We start from the raw sequence: 26,372 nt of genomic DNA on the forward strand, positions 1-26,372 counted from the left end.
ATGAAAAGTTAAAGGAAAGTGACCAAAAATTTTTCGTTTTAAAAAATGACATGTGTAAGTACAAAACTATATAAACTGACTACTTTACTGATAATTAATGACAAAAATGAGCTCCTACCCACTCCATACAGACCTGGTGTCCTACAACTGTGTCTGAAAAAGTAAAATTGCTAAATTCATGTCTTATCAGTATGGCCTGTTCCTGTCTAACTAGCCCATAACCCCAGTTGTAAGTAAGAAAACACATTTTATAGGCAATGCACACTTAAGTTTAATACCTGGATATCAAATTTTAAAGCAGAGGGGAAATCCAGTTCACAAAGAAAATCTGAAAGATAGCACTTTGGGGAAAACCTCGCAAAGCATGTAAGAACTCAGGACACAGCAGATTCTTTCACTGCAGCTTTTTAAATGGAGTCTGAAGGATATACTGCATGTTTCTGCAGAACAAAGTCTCAACCTCAGCTGTAATACAGTTACCCATCTAGGCCATTAGTCTTGAGCCTCAGTGCAAAAACCTTAATTTTAATAAGAGGACGCACATTTATTTTCTCTCTTGTGTGTTGAAAGTTAGTGTCACTTACATACTCAGCTTCTGGGGATGCACAGGATCTGGGCCTGTCCTCCTGCGGCAGGTCGAGCTGGAGCGGGGAGCTGCTCTTTGAGTTAATGAGGGGGTGCCCTTCATTCTGGGTCCCCCACTTTCCCTCACCACTCCTTTGGCTGATGGCTGAAGATGGTGGGCCTGGATTTGGAGGCACTGCTGATACCGAGGCGGGTATTTCAGAAGAGCCTGCTGCTCCCAAGAATGGATATGGGGAGAATGGTGGTAACAAGAGAGGACAGATAGGGGGTTCATGCAGGAAGATGTTCATAAAAGTATCTAAGCAAGCAGAGGGCAGAGCTGGGAAAGACTGCAAGCCATTGGGGAAAGGCGGCTCAGGCAGACTCTGCAACACAGTTTCCGAGGCTGCATGTTCTCTCCCCAGGGAGGTCATGGTTGGGAGGGGAAGGGCTTGGACGAGGCAAGGTGCCTGGCTGGGAACCACCACTGCAGCCTGGAGCAATGGGCCAGAGGCATAAGGAGAGGAGGTAGAGGAAGGGCACCAGGGCTGTCCATCCTGGGCCTCTCCTACGAGGTGGGGACAGAAGTCATCCTTAATGCCCTTGCTGTCCGACCACATGAGCAGCTTCTTACGCTTGTGCTTCCCCTTCCTGCAACCAGCGGATCGGGTAGGCTTGGAAGCAGAATCTCCTGAAGGGTAAAGAGGAAGGTGTGTTACAGAAAACTAAGCCAGAACAGAAGAGAAGGACAATGTTGATAGATAATTCTAAGTAGATTTTACAAGGAATAAACATTGGCTGATAGTAACTATGTCCACTGCAGGGATGACAGAAAATAGCTCTGAAAAGATGAACAAGATCCTGGGTAAAAGCTGTTGCTATAAAATAAACTTATTTCAGTATCTTTCAATCAGTTTCTTACAAGCAAAACTCCTATACTCCACTCCGTATCTCCCAGTACTCAAGTATGATTTATAAATTTGACAACTATGTTGATAAAGGGAATATATTTTTAAAAATTTAACTACCTTGAACATCTGAATATGTAGCTTTGCTTCTGCTTTCTTGCTGAAGATAGGAGCCGTAGGGCGATGACAGAATCCTGTCCCGGAACTGATCCACATAACTCTGCTCTTCCTTCTGCGTGTGGGCTGACAGCACAGCTTTTGTGAGCCCTGTGTGTTTAAACTGTTCTGAGGCCAGTGGAGCTGGGTGTGTGCTGAGGGTCCAGGGCTCACAGGGCAGGGTGCCAAGCTCTGCTGGACTCAATTCTGATGAAGTGGAGGAAGACAGATTTAATTTTAACTCCTACCAGTTATTTTGCATTTATTTACGTTCACTAATTTAGTTATCTTTCAAGAAATGTTTACAATCATTACAACAGCTGGAACATAAAACCTTCATCAATCTAGCAGATAAATTTTTAATTTTTCTGCCTTTCTTTATACTCTTTGTACACTTGTATATATGTTTTAGAGTTGTAATACTCAATGTACACACTTATTTAAATCTTGCTTTCATTGTAAATATTCTTCTATCTCCCTGAATTCTCCAAGAAATTGTTATGTTTGGATTTATTTTTAATATGTAATATATCCACGTGGTTCAAAAATCAGCATGTATTAGAAAGACATTTACTAGCTTCTCCCTATCCCTGTACACAATCTGCCTAGTTCTCATTTATTCTCCCCACAGAAAACCATTTCTTTTATTTCCTTATATATCTGTCTACTTTCTTTACACATCTATAAGTAAGCATGAATACAGACTCTTATTCTTCACCTCCATGTTTACGCAAATGGCATATAATCTTGTATACTAGCCTGCAATGTGTTTTTTCATTTAACAATATCCCTTTTATCAGTGCATCACAGATGATGTATTTATGACTTTTTACTAAAGTAAGTATCTGTAGATGGATGCTGAGTTGCTTCTAAACATTACTTCTTCCAGGTACAAAAGACTTCATGGTGGACACTGGTGGGTTCTCCCAGTGTCCATTCCACCTCTCCCCTGCTGTGTGGTACTGAGGTGTGGGTGGGCATGCCCCCATTCTGCTTCCAGAAACAGGCACTGACTAGTGTAAGTCAACACAGCGGAAGGACTTCGGATTTTGGCCAAGATGGAGGAACAGGGACTAGACTGACCTTCCCACCTGAAACAACCAGGAAGGGACTAAATATATGAAACAATAAGTTCCAAGACACTGAACATCAGGTAACAAAGGAGAGTGACTCTTAAGGGATGGAAAACAAGGTGAGCCCCATATCTGCCCAGCTTACTGCCTTGAGAGTTTCTGAGGAGCAAGGTGGGGAAACTAGGTGAGCCTTGTGGGATCCCTGAGAGCAGAGGCAGAGCTGAGAGTCTGGGGAGGCCACGGTGGCTGGAGTTTTCAGGAAGAGAAGTGTAGAGGACAGCTGCACAGAGAGGACTCCAGACAGCTGCAGGGACCCCAGAGTCCTCACCAGTGCACAGATGGGAGGAAAAAAATCACCTGAAAGGATCAGACCGAAGCTCACACCACCTGGAGAACAGGGCTCACTCCCAACAGCCAGACTAGAAAAATCTCATAATCCACGGGCATTGGGTAGAATGCTCTGAAGGGTCTTGCCTCAGTAGCAGAGAAGAATCAGGCCTACCCTACACTGCTCTGGTCCAGCCTAACCAATTTTAAAAGCAAAGCCTGAAAAGACCTATCTGTTTCCACATTGCTTAACTGGGTCCCAGAATAAAGCTCAACGGTGCTCACAGCAATACAGAAATATTCAGCACCCAATCACAGTACCTGGCATCCAATCAAGGACTAGGCATGCAAAGAAGCAGGAAAATACAACCCACAATAAGGAGAAAAATTAATCAAGCAAAACCGACCCTGGGCTGGCAGAGATGTTAGAATCGGCAGATAGAACGTTAATAGTTATTATACTGTATTCCATACAGCCACAGGGAAGATTAAATATGTTATATAAAGACATGGAAGATATATTAAAAAACATCCAAACAGAACTTCTGCAATGAAAACTAAAATATGTGAGTTGGAAAATATACTGAATGGAAATAACAACAGATTAGATATTGTAATAGAAAATACTAGTGAACCTGAAGACATAGCAACAGAGACTGTCCCAAAATGAAACAAAGACCTAAAAAATTGAAAAAGACTTAAATGAACAGAGCATCAGTGGATTGTGAGACAACTTCAAGCAGCCTATATACCTGTAACTTGAGTCCCAGAAAAAGGGGAAACAGAAAAAATATTTTAAAAATAATGGAAACCATTTTTTTCTATTTGATGGAAACTCTAAACCTACAAATCCAAGAAGCTCAATGAACTCCAAGCACAAAAAACATGAAGAACACTACATCATGGACATCACAATCAAATTCTTTTTTAAAAAATTAATTAATTAATTAATTTTTGGCTGTGTTGGGTCTTCGTTGCTGTGCGTGGGCTTTCTCTAGTTGTGGTGAGCGGGGGGCTACTCTTCACCGCAGCGCGCGGGCTTCTCATTGAGGTGGCTTCTCTTGTTGCGGAGCACGGGCTCTAGGTGCGCGGGCTTCAGCAGCTGTGGCACGTGGGCTTCAGTAGTTGTGGCATGCGGGCTCAGTAGTTGTGGCTCATGGGCTCTAGAGCGCAGGTTCAGTAGTTATGGCGCACAGGCTTAGCTGCTCCATGGCACGTGGGATCTTCCTGGACCAGGGATCAAACCCATGTCCCCTGCACTGGCAGGCAGATTCTTAACCACTGCACCATGAGGGAAGTCCCTCAAATTCTTGAAATTAATGATGAGGAGAAAATCTTACAAGTAGCCAGAAAAAAGACATGCAAACAGCACATATGACAGCAGCCTTCCTGCGAATGAGAGGACAGTGGAGCAGCATCTTTAAGGTACTGAAAGATAAACACTGTCAACCTAGAATTCTACACTCTGATAAAATGTCTTTAAAACAAGAAGGTGAAATAAAGACATTTTCAGACACACAAAAATGGGAAGAATTCATCATCAGTAGACCTGTACTACAAGAGATAGAAAAGGAATACCCTCAGGCAGAAGGAGAGTGATATCAGATGAATCTACGTAAAGGAATGAAAAGCACTGGAAGAGATACCTACAGGGGTAAACATTTAAACCTCTTTCAAAGATAATAACTATGTAAGTAAGCATAATAACAATGTAGTGTGGGATTTCTAACATATGTAGAAATATATGCCAATAGACAAAGGCCAAAGGGGGAACTGGAAGTATAGTACTTTAAGGTTCTTATACTGTGCATTAAGTGGTATAGTATCTCTAGAAGGTAGACTGGCAAAAATTAAATATACACATCATAAACTCTAAGCAACCACTAAAATAAAGCCCACGTTAAATACCAAGATATACATAGGTTAAAAGTAAAGGGTGGAAAAAGATATAACATGTTAACACTAATGAAAAGAAAAAAAAAGAACGCTGGAGTGAATATAGTAACATAAGACAAAGTATATTTTAGAGCAAAGAATAGACAAGAGATAAGAAGGTCATTTCACAATGATAAAAGGATAAATTCATCAAAAGGACACAGCAATTCTAAACATGTATGCACAAAGTAAGAAAGCTTCAAAATGCACGAAGCAAAAACTGATAAAATGGCAAGGAGAAACAGACAAGCCCACAATTACAGCCAGAGACTTCAACACTCCTCCTGAGGTACAGCAAGGACTCAGAAAACTGGGGGATAGAGAAGACTTGAACAAGACTATCAACCAACCTGACCTAGTTCACACAGTGGGCAGAATGAACATCCTTTCCAAGTGCATACAGAACATTTACCAAGATAGACCACATACAGACCATAAAACAAGCCCCAATAAATTTAAAAGAATTCAAATTTTGTATTTTCTCTGACCAAAATGAGATTAAATTAGAAATCAATAACATAAAGAGGTCTGGAAAATCTAAATATGCTTTCTAAATAATATATGATGATATATTTATATATGACATTTGTGATAATGTAAATGATTTCAAAGAAGATATAAAAAGGGATATTAGGCAGCATTTGAACATGATGAAAATGAAATGAAATACATCAAAATGTGTGAAATGCAGCTGGGAGTAAAAGGAAAATTTACACTAAAATCCACTAGGGAAGAAATAACTGAAATCAATGACTTCAGCTTCCATCTTAAGAAACTGGAAAAACAAGAGCAAGGTAAAACAAAAGTAAGCAGAAGGAAGGAAATAAGAAAGATCAGAGTAAAAATCTGTTAAGTATTGTAGAAAACAGAAAAATAATAAAGAGAGAAAATCAATAAAATTTTAAGCTGGCTCTTTGCAGAGAGCAGTAAAATTGATTAAACTCTGGCAAGACTGATGAGGAAAAAAAGAGCAGATGTAAGTTACCAATTTCAGAAATGATAGAGGAAACATCACTAGAGACCCTCCTATCACTAGACATCAAAAGAATAATAAGGGAACATTATAAACAACTTTTTCCAATAAACTTGACAACTTAGACAAAATCGACCAGTTCTTTGGGACATACACACTAACAAAGATCACTCAACAAGAGGTAGAAAACCTGAATAGCCCCAAATCTACTTAAAAAATTGAATTTGTAGTTAAAAACTTCTCCACCAAGAAAACTTCAAGCCCAGATGGCTTTACTGGTGAGTTTGAGCAAACATTTAAGGAAGAAAAAATACCAATTCTACATAAAGTCTTCTAGAAAACTGAAGAGAACAAAACACTTCCCAGCTCATGCTATGAGGCCAGGAGTATCCTGATACCAAAATCAAAGTCATTAAAACAAAAGCAAACGAAATGACAGACCAATAGCTCTCATAAACATAGATCTCAAAATTCTTATGAAAATTTTAGCAAAATGAATCCAATGTATAAAAAAGGAAATACATCATGACCAAGTGGGGTTTAACCCAGGAATGCAAAGATATTTTAACATTTAAAATTGAAGAAGACACAAATACATGGAAGGATATTTCGTGCAGATGGATTGGAAGAATCAATATTGTTAAAATGTCCATGCTACTCAAAGCAATATACAAATTCAAGGCAATCTCTATCAAAATTCCAATAGCGTTTTTCAGAGAAACAGAACAAACAGTCGAAAAATTTGCATGGAAACATCGAAGACCCTGAATAGCCAAAGCAATCTTGAGAAAGAAGAACAAAACTTTTGCCCAGCAAAGGAAATGATCAACAAAATGAAAAGGCAACCAACTGAATGGGAGAAAATATTTGCAAATCATATACCTGGTAAGTGGCTAATATCCAAAATATATAAAGAACTCATACAATTCAACAGCCAAAAAAACAAAAAAATAAGCAATCTGATTTAAAAATGGGCAGAAAACCTAAAAAGACATTTCTCCAAAAAACACATACATATGGCCAAGAAGCACATGAAAAGATGCTCAACGTCACTGATTATTAGAGAAATGAAAATCAGAACTACAATGAGATGTCACCTCACACTGGTGAGAATGGCCATCATCAAAAGGTCTACAAATAATAAATGCTGGAGAGGGTGTGGAGAAAAGGGAACCCTCCTACACTGTTGGTGGGAATGTAAATTGATACAGCCACTGTGGAGGACAGTATGGAGGTTCTTTAAAAAACTAAAACTAGAACTACCATATGACCCAGCAATCCCACTCCTGGGCATATATCCAGAAAAGACAAAAACTGCAAAAAGATACATGCACAGCAGTGTTCACAGCAGCAGTATTCACAATAGCCAAGACATGGAAGCAACCTAAATGTCCATCAACAGAGGAATGGATAAAGAAGATGTGGTATATATACACAATGGAATATTAGTCATAAAAAAGAATGAAATAATGCCATTTGCAGCAACATGGATGGACCTAGAGATGATCATACTAACTGAAGTAAGTCAGACAGAGAAAGACAAATATCTTATGATGTCCCTGACATGTGGACTCTAAAAAAATGATAAAATGAATTTATTTACAAAACAGAAACAGACTCACAGACTTTGAACACAAGCTTATGGTTACCAAATGGGAAAGGTGGGGGAGGAGGAGGGATAAATTAGGAGGTTGGGATTAACATATACAAACTACTATATATAAAATAGATAATCAACAAGGACCTATGTATGGCACAGGGAACTCTACTCAATACTCTGTAATAACTTATATGGAAAAAGAATCTGAAAAAGAATAGATATATGCATACGTACAATTAAATCACTTTGCTGTAGTACACCTGAAACTAACACAACATTGTAAATCAACTACACTCCAATATAAAATTAAAAAATTAAAAAAAATAAGATAAAAGAAGACTGGTCAAAAGCCAAAGTAATAATAATAATGTGTTTGTAAGGATGTGGAGAAAAGGGAACCCTTGTGCACTGTTGGTGGGAATGTAAACTGCTGCAGCCACTTTATAAAACCGTTCGGAGGTTCCTCAAAAAATTAGAACTATCATATGAACCAGCAATTTCACTACTGGGTATTTATCTGAAGAAAACAAAAACACTAATTTGAAAAGATAAATGCACCTCCACGTTCACTGGAGCACTATTTACAACAGCCAACACATGGAAACCACCTAAATATCCATCAATGGATGTACAGAGAACCTCTGGTCTACACACACACGCACACATACATACAGGAATATTATCCGGCTATAAAAAAGGATGAAATCTTGCCATTTAAACAACACAGATGGACCTTGGTGGCATTATGCTAAGTAAAATAAGTCAGAGAGCGAAAGACAAATATCATATGATCTCTCTTATATATGGAATCTAAAAATAAATTACTTAAAAAAGTCAAGCTCACAGATACAGAGAACAGACTGGTGGTTGCCAGAGGCGGGGGGTGGGTGAAATGGGTGAACTGGTTTTTTTTTTCAGTTTAAATAAACTGAATGAAATAAAAATAGTTAATTCATCATATTAACAAATTGAAAAAGAAACTAAAAAAGAAAAATCTTATGATCATCTCAACAGATGGAGAGATTTGACAAAATCCAACATCCATTTCTGATAAAAAAAATTCTGAGGATATTAGGAATAGAAGGGAACGTCCTCAATTTGATAAAGTACATTTATGAAAAACCTAGGACTAACATAATTAATGTTTTTTCTCCAAGATCAGGAAAAACATAAGAATAGTTGCTCTTGCAACTTTTATTCAATATTTATTAGAGGTTCTAGCCAGTTCAAGAAGGCAAAAAACAAACAAACAAAAGATTAAAAAGAAGATTGGAAAAGAAGTAAAACTGACTTTCATAGACATGATCATACATGTAGAAAATCCTATGGAATCAACAAAAAGTTTCTAGAACTAATAAGTGAGTTTAGCAAGCCTGTAGAATAAAAGATTAATATACAAAAATCAGTTATATTTCTAAATACTAGCAACAAACAATTGGAAACTGACATTAAAAATAATCCTATTTATAATATGAAATACTTGAGGTTAAAACTGACAAAAGATATGCAAGATCTGTACACTGAAAACTGTAAGATATTACTGTGAGGAATTTAAGAATACCTAAATAAAGGAACAGATATACCAGGTTCATGGATTAGAGGACTCTACATTTTTAAGATATCAATTCTCCCCAAGTTGATACATAGATTCAAAATATCAATTCAAACCCCTGCAGGGCATTTTTTTTTTTAATTAAAAAATTTTTATTTACTTAATTTATTTATTTTTGGCTGCGTTGGGTCTTCGTTGCTGTGTGTGGGCTTTCTCTAGTTGCGGTGAGCGGACGCTACTCTTCCTTTTGGTGTGCGGGCTTCTCATTGTTGTGGCTTCTCTTGTTGCGGAGCACAGACTCTAGGCACGCAGGCTTCAGTAGCTGTGGCTCGTGGGCTCAGTAGTTGTGGCTCGTGGGCTCTAGAGCGCAGGCTCAGTAGCTGTGGCACTTGGGCTTAGCTGCTCCATGGTATGTGGGATCTTCCCGGACCAGGGATTGAACCCGTGTCCCCTGTGTTGGCAGGCGGATTCTTAACCGCTGCACCACGAGGGAAGCCCCGCTGCAGGACTTTTTGAATTAGAATATTCAAAGCAATCTTGAAAATGAACAAAGTTGGAGGATTTACACTACCTGATTTCAAGACTTACCATAAAACTATAGGAATCAAAACTGTGTGGTACTTGGCATAAAGGGTTTATCAATTTTTGTTCATTTTCAGAGAAGCAACTTTGAGCTTTAATTTTCTGTACTGTCTGTTTTTTACTTTGTTGATTTCTGCTTTTATCTCTATTACTTCCCTCCTTCTACCTGGGTTTATTGTGTTTTGGGTTTTGGTTTGATTTATTTTTGGCTAGCTTCTTAAAGTGGAACTTTAGATCCCTGATTTGAGACTTTTCTTCCCCAACATTGGCATTTCAAGTTATTAATCTCTTTATAAATATCTTACTTTTACTGACTTCTAATTGAATTAACTCTAGCCAAAGAGTGTAGTTTGTAAAACATCAATCATTTCAAATTTGAGACTTGTATTACACCCCAACCTATTTTATATCTCAGTGAACATATCATGTGCACTTGAAAAGAATATGTATAACGCAGTTATTGTGTGTTGTGCTCTCTAGATATCAACTAGGTCAAGTGGCTGACCGCACTGTTCAGATCATCTATTTTGTTAAGATGTTTTAACATTTGCAGAAAAGGGGTGTTAAGTTCTTCCACTCTGATTCTGGAAAGACTTTCTCTGACTCATTCAATTTTTGCTTCCTATCTTTAAAGGTCTGTTATGAGTGAAAACACTTCCGTGTTTGTTACGTCTTCTTGACGAACTGGCTGCTTTGTCACAACGGAACGTCTCTGGCGAGACTCCCTCCTGAAGTCTGCCATTAATACAGGCACTCAGCCTTCTGGGGCCTGTTGTTTGGATTGTGCATCTTCCCCATCCAATTGTTCTCAGCCCATTTGTGGATTTATATTGTTTGGGTCTTGACTTATTTTTATCTGTTCTGACAATTTCTGCCATTTTACGTAATTATAGACTTAGTTGGATTTAGAGCTATTATTTTCTTGGTTTGATAGGTTCCCTGGTTTTATTGTTGTTGCTGTTGCCCTAATAATCGTCCCTTCCTGTCCTTCTTTTGGATTATTTGTTTTTAAAGATTACATTTTAGTTTATCTCTTGGCTTTTTAGCTAATTTTTGTATCTCATACTCCATCAACCCTGCTATAGATTTTAAAAATATCTGTAATGGCAATGGTTTCTGGAGACTAATTGTCAGTGTTGGATTCTCTACTCTGCCACTCGTTTGCTGTGTGACTTTGGGCAAGTTGTTACTTAACCTGTTCGTGCCTTAATTGTTCCATATATAAAACAGAAGTAATAACTTGCAGAGAAATGCATTTGGGGTCATGGTCCTCAGACCCAACTCGTTATTAGCATAAGGTATAAACTCCAGGAGTATGGGCTTTCCAGAAAGCAAAAGACAGATGCAGTTCAAGAACATCTGGGCTCTGATTCTGCTTTCTCTCCTTAGAATAAAGATGAGCACCTGTAGATGCTGAGACTGGTTTAAGGTCAGGAGAAATGATTATCAGTAAATATCCCTTATTCTTTAAATGAAAGCATGTAGACTGTAGTATAGATTCTTTCAAAACAGTAATATAAAACCAGAGTATACAAAGTATAGTGGCACAGTCAAAAAAAGAGCTTTCCATGTTGGGTGAGGCCCTACCTTGCATGGACTGTGTCGCTGACAGCTACACGTCCACATAGGAATCCAAAGTATTTAAGAACAGGTACACTAAAAACACGCATCTGCTTCTCTCCTGAGGGACTAGCTCAACTCCAAAACAACTCTATCTGTGGCTAATTAGAAATAATAGAAATAATAGAATAAGATATACGGAAATCATCTAATAGTATAATATCAATAATATAATAGAAAAACAAACAGAAATAATCTAATCTCACAACAGCTGTCGATCTGGCCTTTTCCCACCAATCCACAATCCACCTAGTAACATAACGTCCTCCACCTCAAAGGGTGGTTGTGAGGATTAAATGAATTAATTTATATGAAGAACTAGGGGAAGGGAATGGTACACAGTCACAGCTCAGCATATGGTAACTTATATACTACTGAAGACTAGCAAAGGTGTTAGACATAATCCAAAAACCTGATTGAACACGTTTGTCACCATTTCCTCATCCACCAAATCCTTATGAATAATGCAAAAGTGAAAAAGGATAGGAGACAGTAAAAAGGAATAAAAAGAAGACATCAGAATAGTTCACCAAATCATTATGTTAAAGGAAAAGCATTTCAAACATACTGTCCTCATTGTTACCCAACAAAATCTGAATGTATATATGACCCATCTAGTCACAACTACAGTCCAAGTTTGAATTGGACACTTTCTTTCAAGGTCAGCAACAAAGTGACCCAAGACAGTCCCATCAACAATTGAGGGCTTATTATTATGTATCAGGTACTATTCTAGGTGCCTTACGTGTGTCAGGAGTTGACTGGCAAAGGACATAACTAAGAAATACAGTCCTAAGTATGTAACCAACATAAACGTGATGATATTTCCAAAAATACTGTAACTGAATTAAAGAAAAAAGTATTTATAATTTAGATGTCATTGCTAAGTAAATGGCATTAATGACTTGTTTTCTCACGATGGTGTATTTAACGTTGAGTGGATTTTAAAATAGAAGGTACCGTGGTACCTGACTCCAGTGGTGGCATGTGAACAACGGTGCTGCTGTAGCTGCACTGCCTCACGTTCAGGCTCAGAGCCTCCTCGGTCAGGGCCTGTGGAGTTCCTCCTTCAGCATCTGTGGATCGTCCATTAGCTGGCATTTCTGATGTAGGTACGGCTGGGATCTGAGGAACAGCTGGTGATGTAAGAGCAACTGACAATGAAAAGAAAAATTCCCAACTAGAAATTCATTATTAAAGACCCAAACAATTTACACCCACTTATAACTGACAAGTTAAAACCTACTGGCCATAAAGAGGCAATGTGGATTCTTTGTGATTACAATGAAATAATTAAAGTCAAAAGATTAGAGAGAAAACAGAGAGGGGTGGCTTTGTAATAACTCTCTTGATCTAACTATGAAAGGCATTCCTGTCACCTTGCAGTGCTTGGACATCATCTGCTCTGTGGCTTTGTCCGTCTTCTTCCGAGGATGAGGAAGTCGTATTTGTACAGGAGATACACTTTCTCTTCAAAGCTGGAATGGTGTAGCTCTTCAGGTACCTGCAACAAGGTAATTCGGTTGCGTATTCCTACCTGCTCCCAACTTTGCCATCCTCCACCTTTCTGCTTTTCTCACACCACCTCTGTTTGGGGTATTTCACATTCTTTTTTTTTCTGGCCGCGCTGCACGCCATGTGGGATCTTAGTTTCCCGAACAGGGATCGAACCCTGTGCCCCTGCAGTGGGAGCGCAGTCTTTACCACTGGACCACCAGGGAAGTCCCTCACTTTCTTCCTGGGTGAAGGCTTCCCTGACCATCCTGGCCTACATCACGGGGTTGTTACATTTCCCTGACTATGGTCCTGAACTGATCTTCAAATCTTAATTTTTATGAGTGTAGGTCTTGTCTTCTCAACTATATTCAAAGAAGGGATGCATCTTCTAATTTTTTGCATCCCCCAAAATGTTCAATTTATTATGAGTTGTTAGTAGTAGATATCCATTGATTTATAGTGAAAAATAACAGCTGACATAGGGGCTTCCCTGGTGGCGCAGTGGTTGAGAGTCAGCCTGCTGATGCAGGGGACACGGGTTCGTGCCCCGGTCCGGGAAGAGCCCACATGCCGCGGAGCAGCTGGGCCCGTGAGCCATGGCCGCTGAGCCTGTGCGTCCGGAGCCTGTGCTCCGCAACGGGAGAGGCCACAACAGTGAGAGGCTCGTGTACCGCAAAAAAAAAAAAAAAAAAATGATATAAAGGCCCCATAGTGACAACATATGCTTCTGGAAAAACTAACATGTTATCAAAACTTGTGTCTCATACCTGATAACACTATCAATACAGTTTAATTGCTGATAGGATGGGCTATGCTGATACCTTCTCAAATCCTCACAAGACTCGGGGTACATGCTATTATTTTTTAATGTCTGGAAGGAAGAAAAGGCCTTCTGCTCATCTGAAAGAGAATGAAAGGACGCACAATTTAAAATATCATATGCAAAAAACAAACAACCCAATCCAAAAATGGGCAGAAGAACTAAATAGACATTTCTCCAAAGAAGATATACAGACTGCCAACAAACACGAAAATAAATAAATAAAATATCACATGCTTGAGAATATGTACTTATTCAGCAAAATTAAATAGTACTTCGGGATATACATGATACTTTAGGACATATACAATCAATATTATGTAGTTATTAAAAATGAGCTCAGATTTAAATGCACTGATATAGAAAGATATCACCTAGAACAATTACATGAATAATTTCATATGTATCTTTTTAAAAAAGAAGTAAAACAACTGCTTCAGGCAAAGATGACCAAGGAATAAAACCAAAGGTGAAAGGTTGACGGGGACCTTCACAATGTTACTACCTGTACAACTGACTGATCTTGGCATCACTAAGGGGGATGACAGACATAGTGCATTGCTTATGTGTTGCAACGGAGAGTACACGGCACTGCCTGTGTTGAACTGGTATCCAACAGAACGTTCTACAATGACAGAATTGTCCTTTATCTGTGCTGTCCAACCTGGCAGCCACTAACACCAGACCCAGCGACTAGCATTTGAAGTGTGGCTACAGCAACTGAGGAACTAAATTTCACATTTTATTTATTTGTAATTAATTTGAATTTATATTGCAAAATGTGGTTAGTGGCTACCGTACCAGATAGCAGAGGTATAGAGAGAGGAAAAAAGACCTCAGTCTGGAGCGCTGAACTTGAATTTTCAGTAGAGAATAAGCCAGAAGGAGACTTATCCAGGAAGAGACAGATCCTGCAAGGTCTGGTGTCATGGAAACCAAGAGGGGAAACTATTTCAAGGAAGAAGAGTAAAGAATTATGCAAATGCTGTTGAGAGACTAGGAAATATTAGCTACTGTTGATACTACTAAAAAAGGTTAGTTTAGCTGCTTGGAAGAGGCTTCTCTATTTTCAGAGGGAATCATGGAAAACTGCTTCACTTTCACTCATTAATTTTACTTTCTTTTTTTCCTTTGCGGTACACGGGCCTCTCACTGTTGTGGCCTCTCCCGTTGCGGAGCACAGGCTCTGGATGCGCAGGCTCAGCGGCCATGGCTCACGGGCCCAGCCGCTCCACGGCATGTGGGATCTTCCCGGACCCGGGCACGAACCCGTGTCCCCTGCATCGGCAGGCGGACTCTCAACCACTCCGCCACCAGGGAAGCCCTAATTTTACTTTTAATTTTTTAATAATTTTCAACTTGAAGGTTTCAAAGGGTTACAAAAATGGTAGAGAGTTCCCATATACCATTCACCCAGCTTCCACTAATGTCACACCTCACATAACCATAGGAAAATGAATGATACTAGGAAATTAACAGCGGCATACTGAGCTACAGTCCATTTGGATTTCACCTGTTTTCCCACTAAGCGTCACTTTTCTGGTCCAGAAGTCCAACCAGGGTGTCACAAATGAATTTAGTTGTCAAATGCCTCCTTAGTCTTTCCTTGTCTTTCATGATCCTGACACTTTTGAAGAGTACGGGGCAGGAATTTTTTAGAAATGCCCCTCCATTTGTGTTTCTCTGGTGTTTTCTTATGATTAGGTTGAGGTCATGCATCTTGGGGAAAATTGCCACAGAAGTGCAGTTCATGATGGTGATGTTTTATTACTGACACATTAACCTTGATCATTGGTTAAGGTGATGCCTGCCAGGTTTCTCTTATGTAAAGTTACTATTTTACAAGGTAATAAAAGATGTAAGCAATAAATGTTCTGGAGGAATACTTTGAAGCCATGCAAATATCCTGTTTCTTTTATACTTTCACCTATTGTTTGCACAACACTGTGAATATATTTAATGCCACCAAACTGTACATTTAAAAATAGGAAATTACATACCTAAAACCTCGATTTTAAAAAACCTTTCATCTAATTTTAGCACTCACTGGAGGATATGCCCTGCAACAGTTACTACTGTGGAATTCTTTCTTTATTCTCTAAGTCTTATTGAAATATAATTGACATACAGTAGTAAGTTTAAGGCGTACAGCATAATGACTACTGTGGCATTCTAATAGCAATTCCTATTTTTTTAACTCCTACATTAATCAAGCTTTTTCTATTAGGAAGAGTTTCCCTTCTCCCCTTTCCCTTTTATTTATTCATCCAATCATTTATCAGCAGGGACTCCTGGATACTCATTTGCTGTGTTATAATCCAATACTATCATTATTTATTTTGTTGCTCAAATTGTTCCAGTTTTGGCATTACGTGCTCTTTCAAGTTGTCTCCTGTGTCCCTCGGACATGCCATTTTCCCCCTTTTTTCTTGAGCACTTCCTTACTTCCTTACTTCCCTGGTTTCTTTTACGGGAAAAACACATAGGAACTAAGACCTGGGTACTGGGTGTGCTCATTGGTAAATGTGTCCCTCCTTGTAGGTCCCCTCAATGGACAAAACAAATATATATCTGTGTGTATGTCAACTCTTGTCTGTCCATCCGTCCATCCATCCATTAAGCAAAAAGGCATGAGTCCATGCTGATACCTTTAACTGCAATCCAGCACCAGAGTTCACGCTAGCATTCCCTCTGCTCATTTGCTATGTCCCTCTCCAGTGGCGAGGAACCTCATTATCTGCAATGTGTTTGCCTACTTGCTCAGTTCTACTGTTTATGTAAAGTAGCTTCAGAATTGCTAGCCTGAACTATGATGAGAAATCAGTTTCCTGAATACTGTGTTTGTGTACATTTATGTTTTGGATTTAGTGCTGGGGTGTCCAGCGAAGACACTGATTTGCAAAGCTACTCAGCAACTTTCTTCCCCACCTCCTTCAGGATGTTTATGCCATTAGTTTGTAACTTGGTTAGGGTCACTTGTCACAGCCTATACCTCATCTTGGGTTCCCTCTACATTCTGGGGCGGGGTGAGGCACAACAGATCTATGAGTTTTAACAAATGCACAGCCAGTTGTGATTCCACCACCAGAGTAACAAAAAGAACGTTTCTCTCACTCAAACACTTCCCTCCAGCTGCCTCTTTGCAGTCAACACATCCCGCAACCTTAGCAAATACTGATCTGTTTTCCGGACCTACCGTGTTCCAGAAGTAATGCCTTCCCAGAACAGAACCACACAACACGCAACCTTTTAGCTCTGGCTTCTTTAACTTAGCAAAATGCATTTAAGATCCATCTGCATTGCTGCGTGAATCAAGTTCATTTTTTTTTTTTTTTTTTCTTTTTTTTTTTTTTTTTTTTTCTTTTCTCTTTTTTTTTTTTTTTTGCGGTACGCGGGCCTCTCACTGTTGTGGCCTCTCCCGTTGCGGAGCACAGGCTCCGGACGCACAGGCTCAACGGCCATGGCTCATGGGCCCAGCTGCTCCTCGGCATGTGGGATCTTCCCGGACCGGGGCACGAACCCGTGTCCCCTGCATCGGCAGGCGGACTCTCAACCACTGAGCCACCAGGGAAGCCCAAGTTCATTTTTCTTTATTGCTGAGTGGTATTCCATTGGGTGGATGTATCACAGTTTATCTACTCACCTGCTGAATGACATGGAAGTTGTTTCCAATTTTGGGTGAGTGTGAATAAAGTGTCATAAACATTTTCAGGCAGGATTTTGTGTGAACTTGCTTCTTTTTTTCACTTGGGTAAATAACTAAGAATGGAATTGCTGAGTAATATGGTAAGATTATAAGATATTTAACTTTATAATAAATTACCGCATTTTCCAAAGTGGCTGCACAATTTTACATTACCCTCAGCAACGTGTGACAGCTCCAGTTACTCTGCATTCTTGCCAGAACTTAGTATTGTCAGTTTTCGTTCTTTTAATTTTAGCCATTTTAACGGGTGTGTGATGTGTTTTTAACTTCCTAATGACCAATGAGATTGAGTGTTGTTTCATATGCTATTTGCCATCTATACATCTTCACTGGAAAAGTGTTTAGATCTCTTGACCATTTTAAAATTGGGATGTTTAACTTCTTATTGTTAAATTTTGAGAGTTCTTTATGTATTCTGGATACAGCTCTTTATATATAATTTGCAAATATTTTGTCTTTTCATTGTCTTACCAATGTCTTACCAACGTCTTTCAAAGAAACAGTTTTAATTTCAATAAAGTCTAATTTATCAATTTCTTTCTTTTATGGATCATGCTTTTGATGTCATATCTAAAACCTCTTTCCAAACCCAATATTACAAAGATTTTCTCTCTAGAAATTTATATTTTAAAAATTGAAGTATAATCGACAGGCAACATTCTATCAGCCTCAAGTGTACACCATAATGCGTCAACATTTGTATACACTACAAAATGATCACAATAATCTAGTTACCATTTGTCACCATATAGAGTTAAAGAATGTTTTTCTTGTGATAAGAGCAACTTTCAAATCTGCAGTACAATATCACTGACTATAGCCCCCAAGCTGCACGTTACATCCCTATGATTGATTTGTTTTATAGATGGAAATGTGTACCTTCTGATCCCCTTCACCCATTTTGCCCACCTCCCAACCCCCTTCCCCTCTGGCAACCACCGATATATTCTCTGTATCTAGGAGTTCTGGTTTGTAATTTTAGATTCCACATACAAGTGAAATCATACGCTACTTGTCCTTCTCTGACTTATTTCATGTAGCATAGTACTCCTGAGGGCCATCCATGTTGCCACAAGGAAGACGTCATTCTTTTTTTGTAGCCATATAGTATTCCATCCTCTCTCTATACCAGTTTCTTTATCCAATCATCCACGGATGCACACTTAGGTTGTTTCCATATCTTGGTTATTGTAAATAATTCCGCAGTGAACATAGTGGCGCACATATTTTCTCAAATTAGTGTGTTCGTTTTCTTCAGATAAATACTCATAAATGGGACTGCTGGATCATATGGTAGTTCTATTTTTAATTTTTTGAGGAAGCCCCATACTGTTTTCCATAGAGGCTGCACCAACTTACATTCCCACCAACAGTGTAAATGGGCTCCCTTTCCTCCTCGTTCTCACCAACACTTGCTATTTCTTGCCCTTTTGACGATGGCCATTCTGACAGGTGTGAGCTGATATTTCATCGTGGTTTTGATTTGCTGCAGTCCCCGACTATTGCTGTGGATTTGTTTATTTCTCCTTGAAGTTTTTATCAGTTTTTGCTTCGTGTATTTTGAAGCTCTGATGTTAGGTGCCTAAACAGGATTGTTTTATATTCTCAGAGAATCATCCCCCTTGTCTTTATGCAATATCTCTCTGAAGCCCTTGTTCTAAAGTCTACTATGTCTGACCTTAATATAGCTTTCCAGTTTTCCTTTGATTCCTGTTAGCATGATATATCTTTTCTAACCTTTTACTTTTAACCTATGTCTTTAATTTTCATAATGGGTTTTTGTAGATGATAGGTAGCTGCATCTTGTTTTTTCATCCAATTTCACAATTTCTAAGTCTTTTCACTGATATACTGAGATCATTCACATTTAATGTGATTGATGTAGCTGGATCAAAATGTACCTCTTGCTGTTTTCCATTTGTTCCATCTGGGTTTTTTGTTTCTTTTTCCCTCCTTTTCTACCTCATTTTGGGTTAAGTGTTTTAAATTACATTTTAACACCTCTACTGACATTATTTACACTTCTTTAAAAACTTCTACTAATAATTGTCCTAAAGTTTACAATATACATCTTTAAGGACTCAGTTTCTATCTCCAAATAGCATACTCCAAATACTATAATATGGGAAGAATTTACACAGTATATTCCTAATACCTCACTCCCATCCTTTGCAGTATTTTTACATATGTTATACATGCAGAATACTATTGTTGCTTTAGTTAGTTATGTTTTACGGTAATTAAAAATACGTAAAAAATAAAATTTATTTTATCTTCATTTATTCCACTTCCAGTGCTCTTCATTTCTTTGTGCAGATCCAAGTGTTATGTCTGACATCATGTTCCTTCTACCTTTACAAATTCCTTTAGGATTCTTATAGAACAGATCTGCTGGCAATACATTGCCATAGTTTTTGTCTGAGAAAAATCTTTGTATCTCCTTCATTTCTGAAAGATACTTCCCACTGCGTGTACCATTCTACGCTGATGGTTTCTTTCCTTTGAAGATGTTACTCTATTGTGTTCTAACGTTCACAGTCTCTGAAGAAATGTCTCCTGTAATTCTTATTTTTATCTTTGTTTTTCTGTAATCTATCATTTTCCTCTGGTTGCCTTCAAGATATTCTCTTTGGTTTTATTTTAGTTTGAACACGATATGCCCAAGTGTGTGGTGTTTTTCTTTTTTTGTATTTATGCTACTTGATGTTCTTTGAATCTGGAAAATCAGCCATCGTTTCAAGTATTTTTCCCGGGATTCCAATTACTCATATGTTGGATCATTCAATCTTGTCCCCAAATTCTTAAAAGGCTCTATCTTGTATGTTCCTTTCTCTTTGTGTTTCAGCTGTGTAATTTCTATTTATCTATCTTCAAGTTTACTGATTCTTTTCTTGGTTGAGTGCCCACCAAAGGCATATATTCATCTCCAGCACTTCTAACATTTCCATCTGATCCTCTCTTTCGTGTTCCATCTTGATGCTGTGATTACTTCGGCGGTTTCTGCATGTTACCTACTTTGTCCATTAGAGCCTTTAATGTATTTATTATTCAGAGTTATTTCCAACATCTGTGTCCTACCCGACTCTTGTTCTTGTTCGGATGACTGCTTTGTCTCCTAGGAGGTTTTTTCCCTTGCTTTGCATATGCTTCATAATTTGCTGAAAAGTGAACATGTATAAGACAGTAGGGACTGAGCATGGCTTTCCTTCCACTAGGTCTGTGTTCCGGTTAATCTAATTAAACTTTAGGCCAGGTCTGAGGTTTGTTGTTGCTATGGTTTCACTCACTGTATGACAGCTTTCAGATCCCTCTAGTGACACTCTGTGCTTCAGGTGGAGGCTGCTTTCCTGAGAGCTCTTTTTTCCAACATCTGCTCCACTTCCAGGCTTTGGTCTTCCCTGCACTGTGCCTCAGAGAAGGTCTGTCTCTTGTAGGTGACTTGAATCAGTCAGTCACAGGATCCAGCACTTACCTCACTTCTCCTTGCAAGTATGTGCCTCTCCTCAGATTTCAGGCCTGCTGGCTGCCCTGTAACCTCAGCAGTCTGACGGGTTCAAGAAAGAACACGAACTTGCTGCCCGTCTGGCTTTTTTCCTTGTAAGTTTGGAATGATGCTCTTTCCAGCTCTCCCCGAGCAGAAACCAAAGCACTCTCACTCTTGAGTTAGCTCAGTGTATGAATCATCTTTCACTTGGGCTTTGCATCACCCTCGCAGTAGAATGTTCAGTTTTCCCCAATTTCCCCAATTACTTCTCTGGCAGCTGGCGTCAGTCTGTATGGCTGAGGAAGGGACTTTACATCTCTTTGTTGTTCCTTTCCTTTCCGTAATAAGTTTAAAAGTTTCCCTTCTTTTTTTAAAAAAAATTTATTTATTTTATTTATTTATTTTTGGCTGCATTGGGTCTTCGTTGCTGCACGTGGGCTTTCTCTAGTTGCGGCGTGCAGGGGCTACTCTTCGTTGCGGTGCACGGGCTTCTCATTGCGGTGGCCTCTCTTGCTGCGGAGCATGAACTCCAGGTGTATGGGCTTCAGTAGCTGCGGCACGCAGGCTCAGTAGTTGTGGTTCATGGACTCTAGAGTGCAGGCTCAGTAGTTGTATCTCACAGGCTTAGCTGCTCCGCGGCATGTGGGATCCTCCCGGACCAGAGATCGAACCCGTGTCCCCTGCACTGGCAGGCGGACTCTTAACCACTGCACCACCAGGGAAGCCCAAAAGTTTCCCTTCTTATTCTATTCTAAAGCATAACCTGCCTTTATAAGAAAGGTAAACATACATACTTAAAACCTTATGTTCTTGTGTGCTCCAGCACCCTGTATATAATAAAATATATATACAATGACCATTTAGTATTTTCCTTTTCATTGGGGTATATCTCTACTCAATTTCTAATATTCGAATTACAACGTTTTCTATCTTTAAGTCACCTTCTTGTTTCTCTTCAGTAAAGAGTAATAAAGATTTTTTTACTAGCTCTTTAAACTTGTAGGTCGTAAGCTGTTAATAAAAACAAGACGCCCAAATAACATTAGTTCTCCAAAGTTATTCCAAATGGCATAACTTCCCCACAAAGTGGCATCCTATGTGTATTAGTCAAATATAGCACATAGCTAAGTAGTAAGAAAATTTCAGTTTCTAAAATAGCAGCCTAAGTACACAGGGTTAGGTAAAGCTTAAATTTTATAAAATGTTGAATGATTGAATATGGATGATGCTTAAATATATAGCCTTCAAAACAACAGTACTGATGGTATTACTAGACCAATGCAATGACAGGTGATAAGAAACGGAATAAAGCAGGAGGTTAGAAAGGATTTCTACCCTGAGAAGAAATTCCAGAGGTCAGGATGTAAGATTGTGGCACTAACATGAGGTCGTAGGCCAAGGCAGCAGCAAGTAGCACTGACTGGATCAGACAATGAAGAAAACATCTAGAAATTTTAGATAAAAATCTCCTCAAAGAATTTTCTCTGGCAGGATGTGGAATAATGATACACAACAAGAAAGGTATTTAAGATAAATTCTTTTGTGGGGGAGATCTGATGGTTTCACGGGACCAAAAAAGGTTGTCATTTCTTCCTTGTGCCCTTACGTCTACAGCAAAAGAAACAAACAGAACTTGAAACCTCCTGCCAAGATGAATAAGAACCCAAAAAACTAAAGGACGGGACTTGCTGTATCTGGAGGGTGTCCTACAGGCTCCCAGTGATATCACCTGTAGGAGCAGTAGTTTGATACTTTTCTTGTGGCAATCATATCAAGTCCTGAAAAGTACAGCTACTATTATTATTATTGACTTAAGAGAAGAATTTTCACCCTACTGTGTAGAACACTCACATTTGACAGTGGTAGGGACCATCAAGGACATTTAGGTGGCCAAAATCTATAACGACTTCCCAAATTATATTGATATTAACATTCAAGGAGAAAAATTAAGAGAAAGTTATCTAAGTTAAGTAGTTAGCATAATTTGATCTCTATATTATAAAACTTTATATATACAGAACTATATAATTCTGTATATAGAAGCACGCAGGTTAGCTTCTCAAAATAACGTCAACCATCACAACTGATCCAATTCCTCTGGGGTACTCCCTACCTCATATTTGAGCAAAGTAAACATGTAATCAAGAAAAAGCCCAAGTTTTTCATTCAATTTAGGTCACAAACATTCTCCATCTGTTTGAAATGAAAGGGAGGGATTATCATTTTAATATACTTATTATCTGAAATGTATTCTAAAGTTACCTCTTTTGGTTTACAGATAGCTCATATGGAGGGAATCTACGAATTGGGTGGAGTTAGCAGAAAGGTCAATTCTTTAGTAGAAGTATACCGTGAATACGTTCTAATACCATTTAGCTTTCGGGACAGTATCTGCGGCTGCCGTCGCTATTGTTAGTAGTAGTGCTGTTACTTGTTATCTGGGCACGTAAACCTGAACAGCAGCAGCCCAGAGTCGTGGCTTCGTGAGGGCCGCTCTGGGAGGGGGGCGGGGCGACCCTGCTGACTCACCGCCACGCTGTCCCGGGCCGGTCTCCATCACTTGCTTCTTTGGTGATTTGGCCCTTGACTCGATGTACAGCTGCTGGCCTAGATTCTTGATTTTGTTTACACTGGCATAGACCTGCTGCAAAGTCAACTTAGGGAAAAGAATGATAACCAATGTTTCGAAGATGACAAAAATGTGCATTAAAAGATACATACACGAAATACGTTTAACTTTTCGTTCTCTGTAGACAGAATGACTGAAAGCACAGTAATAGCATTAATTCAGTCTCCCGCTGCACCACAGCACACGAGGAGCAGTGAAGCTTTACAGCAATCTGTCCACAACATGCTAATTTTTAGGAAGCACACAATTGACCCAAATATCACCTTCTAAAGGTGATATTTTCTTTTTAGAGACATTTTCCCAAACCGGAATGCATCAGAATGTCTATTACCAGATGAGATCTTCCAGACGAGGACTAAGAAGCCACATGTGTCGAGGTACAGAACCAGCACCGACACGTTAGGGTTAACAACACAGGAAGAAAAGGACACATGCTCAGAAGCACACGTGTGCTCGCTCACCGGTGCCTTCTGCACCTCCTCCGCGCAGCGCTCGCTGGACTCACTGGAGGACGCGATGCTGAGGTGATGCTCCTGAGACCCGCTGCTCCCCAGGCTCCCATAGCCACTGGATGCGCTCCCGTAAACGGGCTGCAAGAGAGAGGGGCCCGTCGCAGCCCCGGGTGATGTGGTCGTCGGAGGAGAGACACAGCATTACCTACCTCTGAGCTTACCTACAGTCATCACAAAATTAAGATTAAAATTTCTGAAATCCTAAATGAGGTGTGTGAAGGATGATGCTGACATGAAAGACATTCCTCTCTCATCTTGGTAATCCTCAAGGGCAGAACCTACTTTTCTAGTCTAGGTGGGTATTTCTAGAACAAACGTTTTAAAAGCCACAGTAAATAAATTTAACAAAACATGAAAATAAACTCTAACTCTTTATGCTGAGTTTGGGATAGACAGAACAAATTAAATATATACTGTACTTTTCCCCAAGAACCTCAGAGATACTTTATGAACTCTAGAGACTGTATGAAAGACATTTTGAACACTACTGGGTAACAGTTTTAGTGACACCATCAGTAAATGCTTGACAAGTTTACCGATTGACTCTCTAGTAGAAAGCATTTTGGTATTTGTTTTCAACAAGCAGTTTTTCCTACTTTGGCTCATAATGACTAGAGATACAGAGACCTGCCACCCGTCTCCCCACCTTTAAAACTGTAATTATTTTAAAAAAACAGTGAAGCCAAAACACTGGCAGCGTCTGGAATACAAGAATGATTCTCTCATTTAGAAATAACTTCTCTATCTCATTGCTTCCTATGACTCTGCTTGTCGTCTTAAATTGGATTCTTACAAAAAGTCCTGTGTATTTAACACAGAAAAAGGGAAAACAAAATTAATGAAATTTAATTTGAAAACAAAAAGAGGAAGATAAAAATTTCTGGAATGTACAGGGTAAGGATTTCTCTCTCCTCACGGTTTATTTCTGTGAAGTGACTTTACTGAGTGTTAAAATTAAAGACAATTATGGGAATATTATGTTTGTCTTTTTAAAATCTCTCACTTTACCTGTAAGAGAAGTCTGTGAATTTGTTCTTGTAATTCTGTTATGTCTTTGTCATTACCGTTCATCTTTTTTATTCCGGTGGCAAAAACATTCTCATTTAGTGGACTCCTACAAAATGCCAAGTGAAAGATTGAGTCAGACAATTTCAAGTTCATTTACAACGAAGGCTAAAGTGATTCTTAATAGAAAATTCAAACAATAAACCTATGCTTTTACAAAGCAGCTCTTCAAGTCCAAATATAGAAAATATGAAGCTCAAACTCTATTCATAGAGGTAGAGAGAATCCTAGGAAACAAATGAGGTATTAACCGTCTTCTTTAGTTTCTCTGCAGCTGTAATCATTCTACCGCATCTGTATAAATTTAAAAGCAGTGGTAGGTATACGCCTAGCTACTAAAATACCTTTAACAGCTACTGGTCTCAGAATTTAACAGGAACTGAGTAACCTACTGGCTATGAGAAATTTTAGGACCTTAAGTTTGGCAAACACACTGAATGCTTAATGCACTTAATCACTCAAGCTACCTAGTAAAGACGCTTCTGCAGCCCACCCGCGTGGTGAACGTGTGGTTGCCACAAAATCTTCAGTCTTATTTATACCCCAATTCTAGAGCATCTGAAATCTACCACCGGAATACAATGAGAGGCAGACACGTCAGCAGAAAGAGCAGCAAAGACAAGCGACTGACATTCACTAAGGCCCCTCTATGCGACAGGAAGTGCTGTTTTATAACACACATCGAGAATAAGTGACATTTTCTACACCCTTACGACGTGCCGGGCGCTGTGCCAGCCGCTCCACCAGGCACCCCCTCCTCGCTTCCCCGAGCCAGACCCCGGCTCAGGTCCCCTGCTGTCAGGTCTGCCAGGTGCTCCCGGGGCCCAGAGTCCCGGCTCCAGGCCGCACGCTCTCGGCCACCACACCGTCTGGCCTCTCGGTACCCCGGTCGCACTAGTGCTGCTAATAGCGGACGTGCCGCGGGCCAGGCACGTCACCTCCTGAGTCCTCGCGACCCTGGGAGGTAGGAATCAACCCGGCAGAGGTGAAGAAACTTGCCAAGTCGCCGTGGCCAGGCAGCCGGGGCGCGTCTGAAGCCACACGCCCGACGCCCGAGCCGGCTCTCCCTCCTTTTCCTGTTACGCGTCCTGCACGCTGCCTCTCACACCTCAGACACGCGGCAACACTTCCCCAAAGACAGAAACTCCTAGCAGGAACGGCGGGACGCCAGCGGGGTCACGGGAGGCGTCAGGAAGAGGCCGCGTCCCCGGCACAGGCCCCCCGCCCCCGCCCAGACCCTGGGAGGCACCAGGCCCTGTCCGGGGGCACCGGCTCTGCGATGCGGGACGCGGAGGGCCGGCTGCACCTGGACGACAGCCTGACACTGGCACGTCTCAGGTCTCAGGTGCCCCTCCTCTCCTCCTCCCCC

The 26,372-nt window shown here is 39.8% G+C and overlaps 1 protein-coding gene across 7 annotated transcripts in view; it reads right to left on the reverse strand.

Annotated features, from left to right (window-relative positions):
- PER3 (period circadian regulator 3) overlaps positions 1-26,372 on the reverse strand; it is a 63,505-nt gene that overhangs the window by 19,041 nt on the left and 18,092 nt on the right. For 3 of the 7 annotated variants that reach the window (XR_003003765.1, XM_024749935.1, XM_024749934.1), the window contains exons 10-17: positions 24,947-25,052; positions 23,888-24,016; positions 23,327-23,453; positions 13,555-13,687; positions 12,670-12,794; positions 12,259-12,444; positions 1,593-1,835; positions 585-1,255 (exon numbers count right to left, since the gene is read on the reverse strand). Coding sequence is in view for 6 of the 7 variants with exons in the window: in XM_024749935.1 (XP_024605703.1) it covers positions 585-1,255; positions 1,593-1,835; positions 12,259-12,444; positions 12,670-12,794; positions 13,555-13,687; positions 23,327-23,453; positions 23,888-24,016; positions 24,947-25,052 (1,720 nt within the window). In the remaining variant the exon portion in view is untranslated. The remainder of the gene's footprint in view (positions 1-584; positions 1,256-1,592; positions 1,836-12,258; positions 12,445-12,669; positions 12,795-13,554; positions 13,688-23,326; positions 23,454-23,887; positions 24,017-24,946; positions 25,053-26,372) is intronic. The other 4 variants (XM_024749939.1, XM_024749936.1, XM_024749938.1 and 1 more) reach the window with 3 other exon arrangements.

The sequence above is a fragment of the Neophocaena asiaeorientalis genome, unplaced genomic scaffold, assembly GCF_003031525.2.
Source record: "Neophocaena asiaeorientalis asiaeorientalis breed wild unplaced genomic scaffold, Neophocaena_asiaeorientalis_V1.1 scaffold275, whole genome shotgun sequence".
Classification (NCBI taxonomy): domain Eukaryota; kingdom Metazoa; phylum Chordata; class Mammalia; order Artiodactyla; family Phocoenidae; genus Neophocaena; species Neophocaena asiaeorientalis.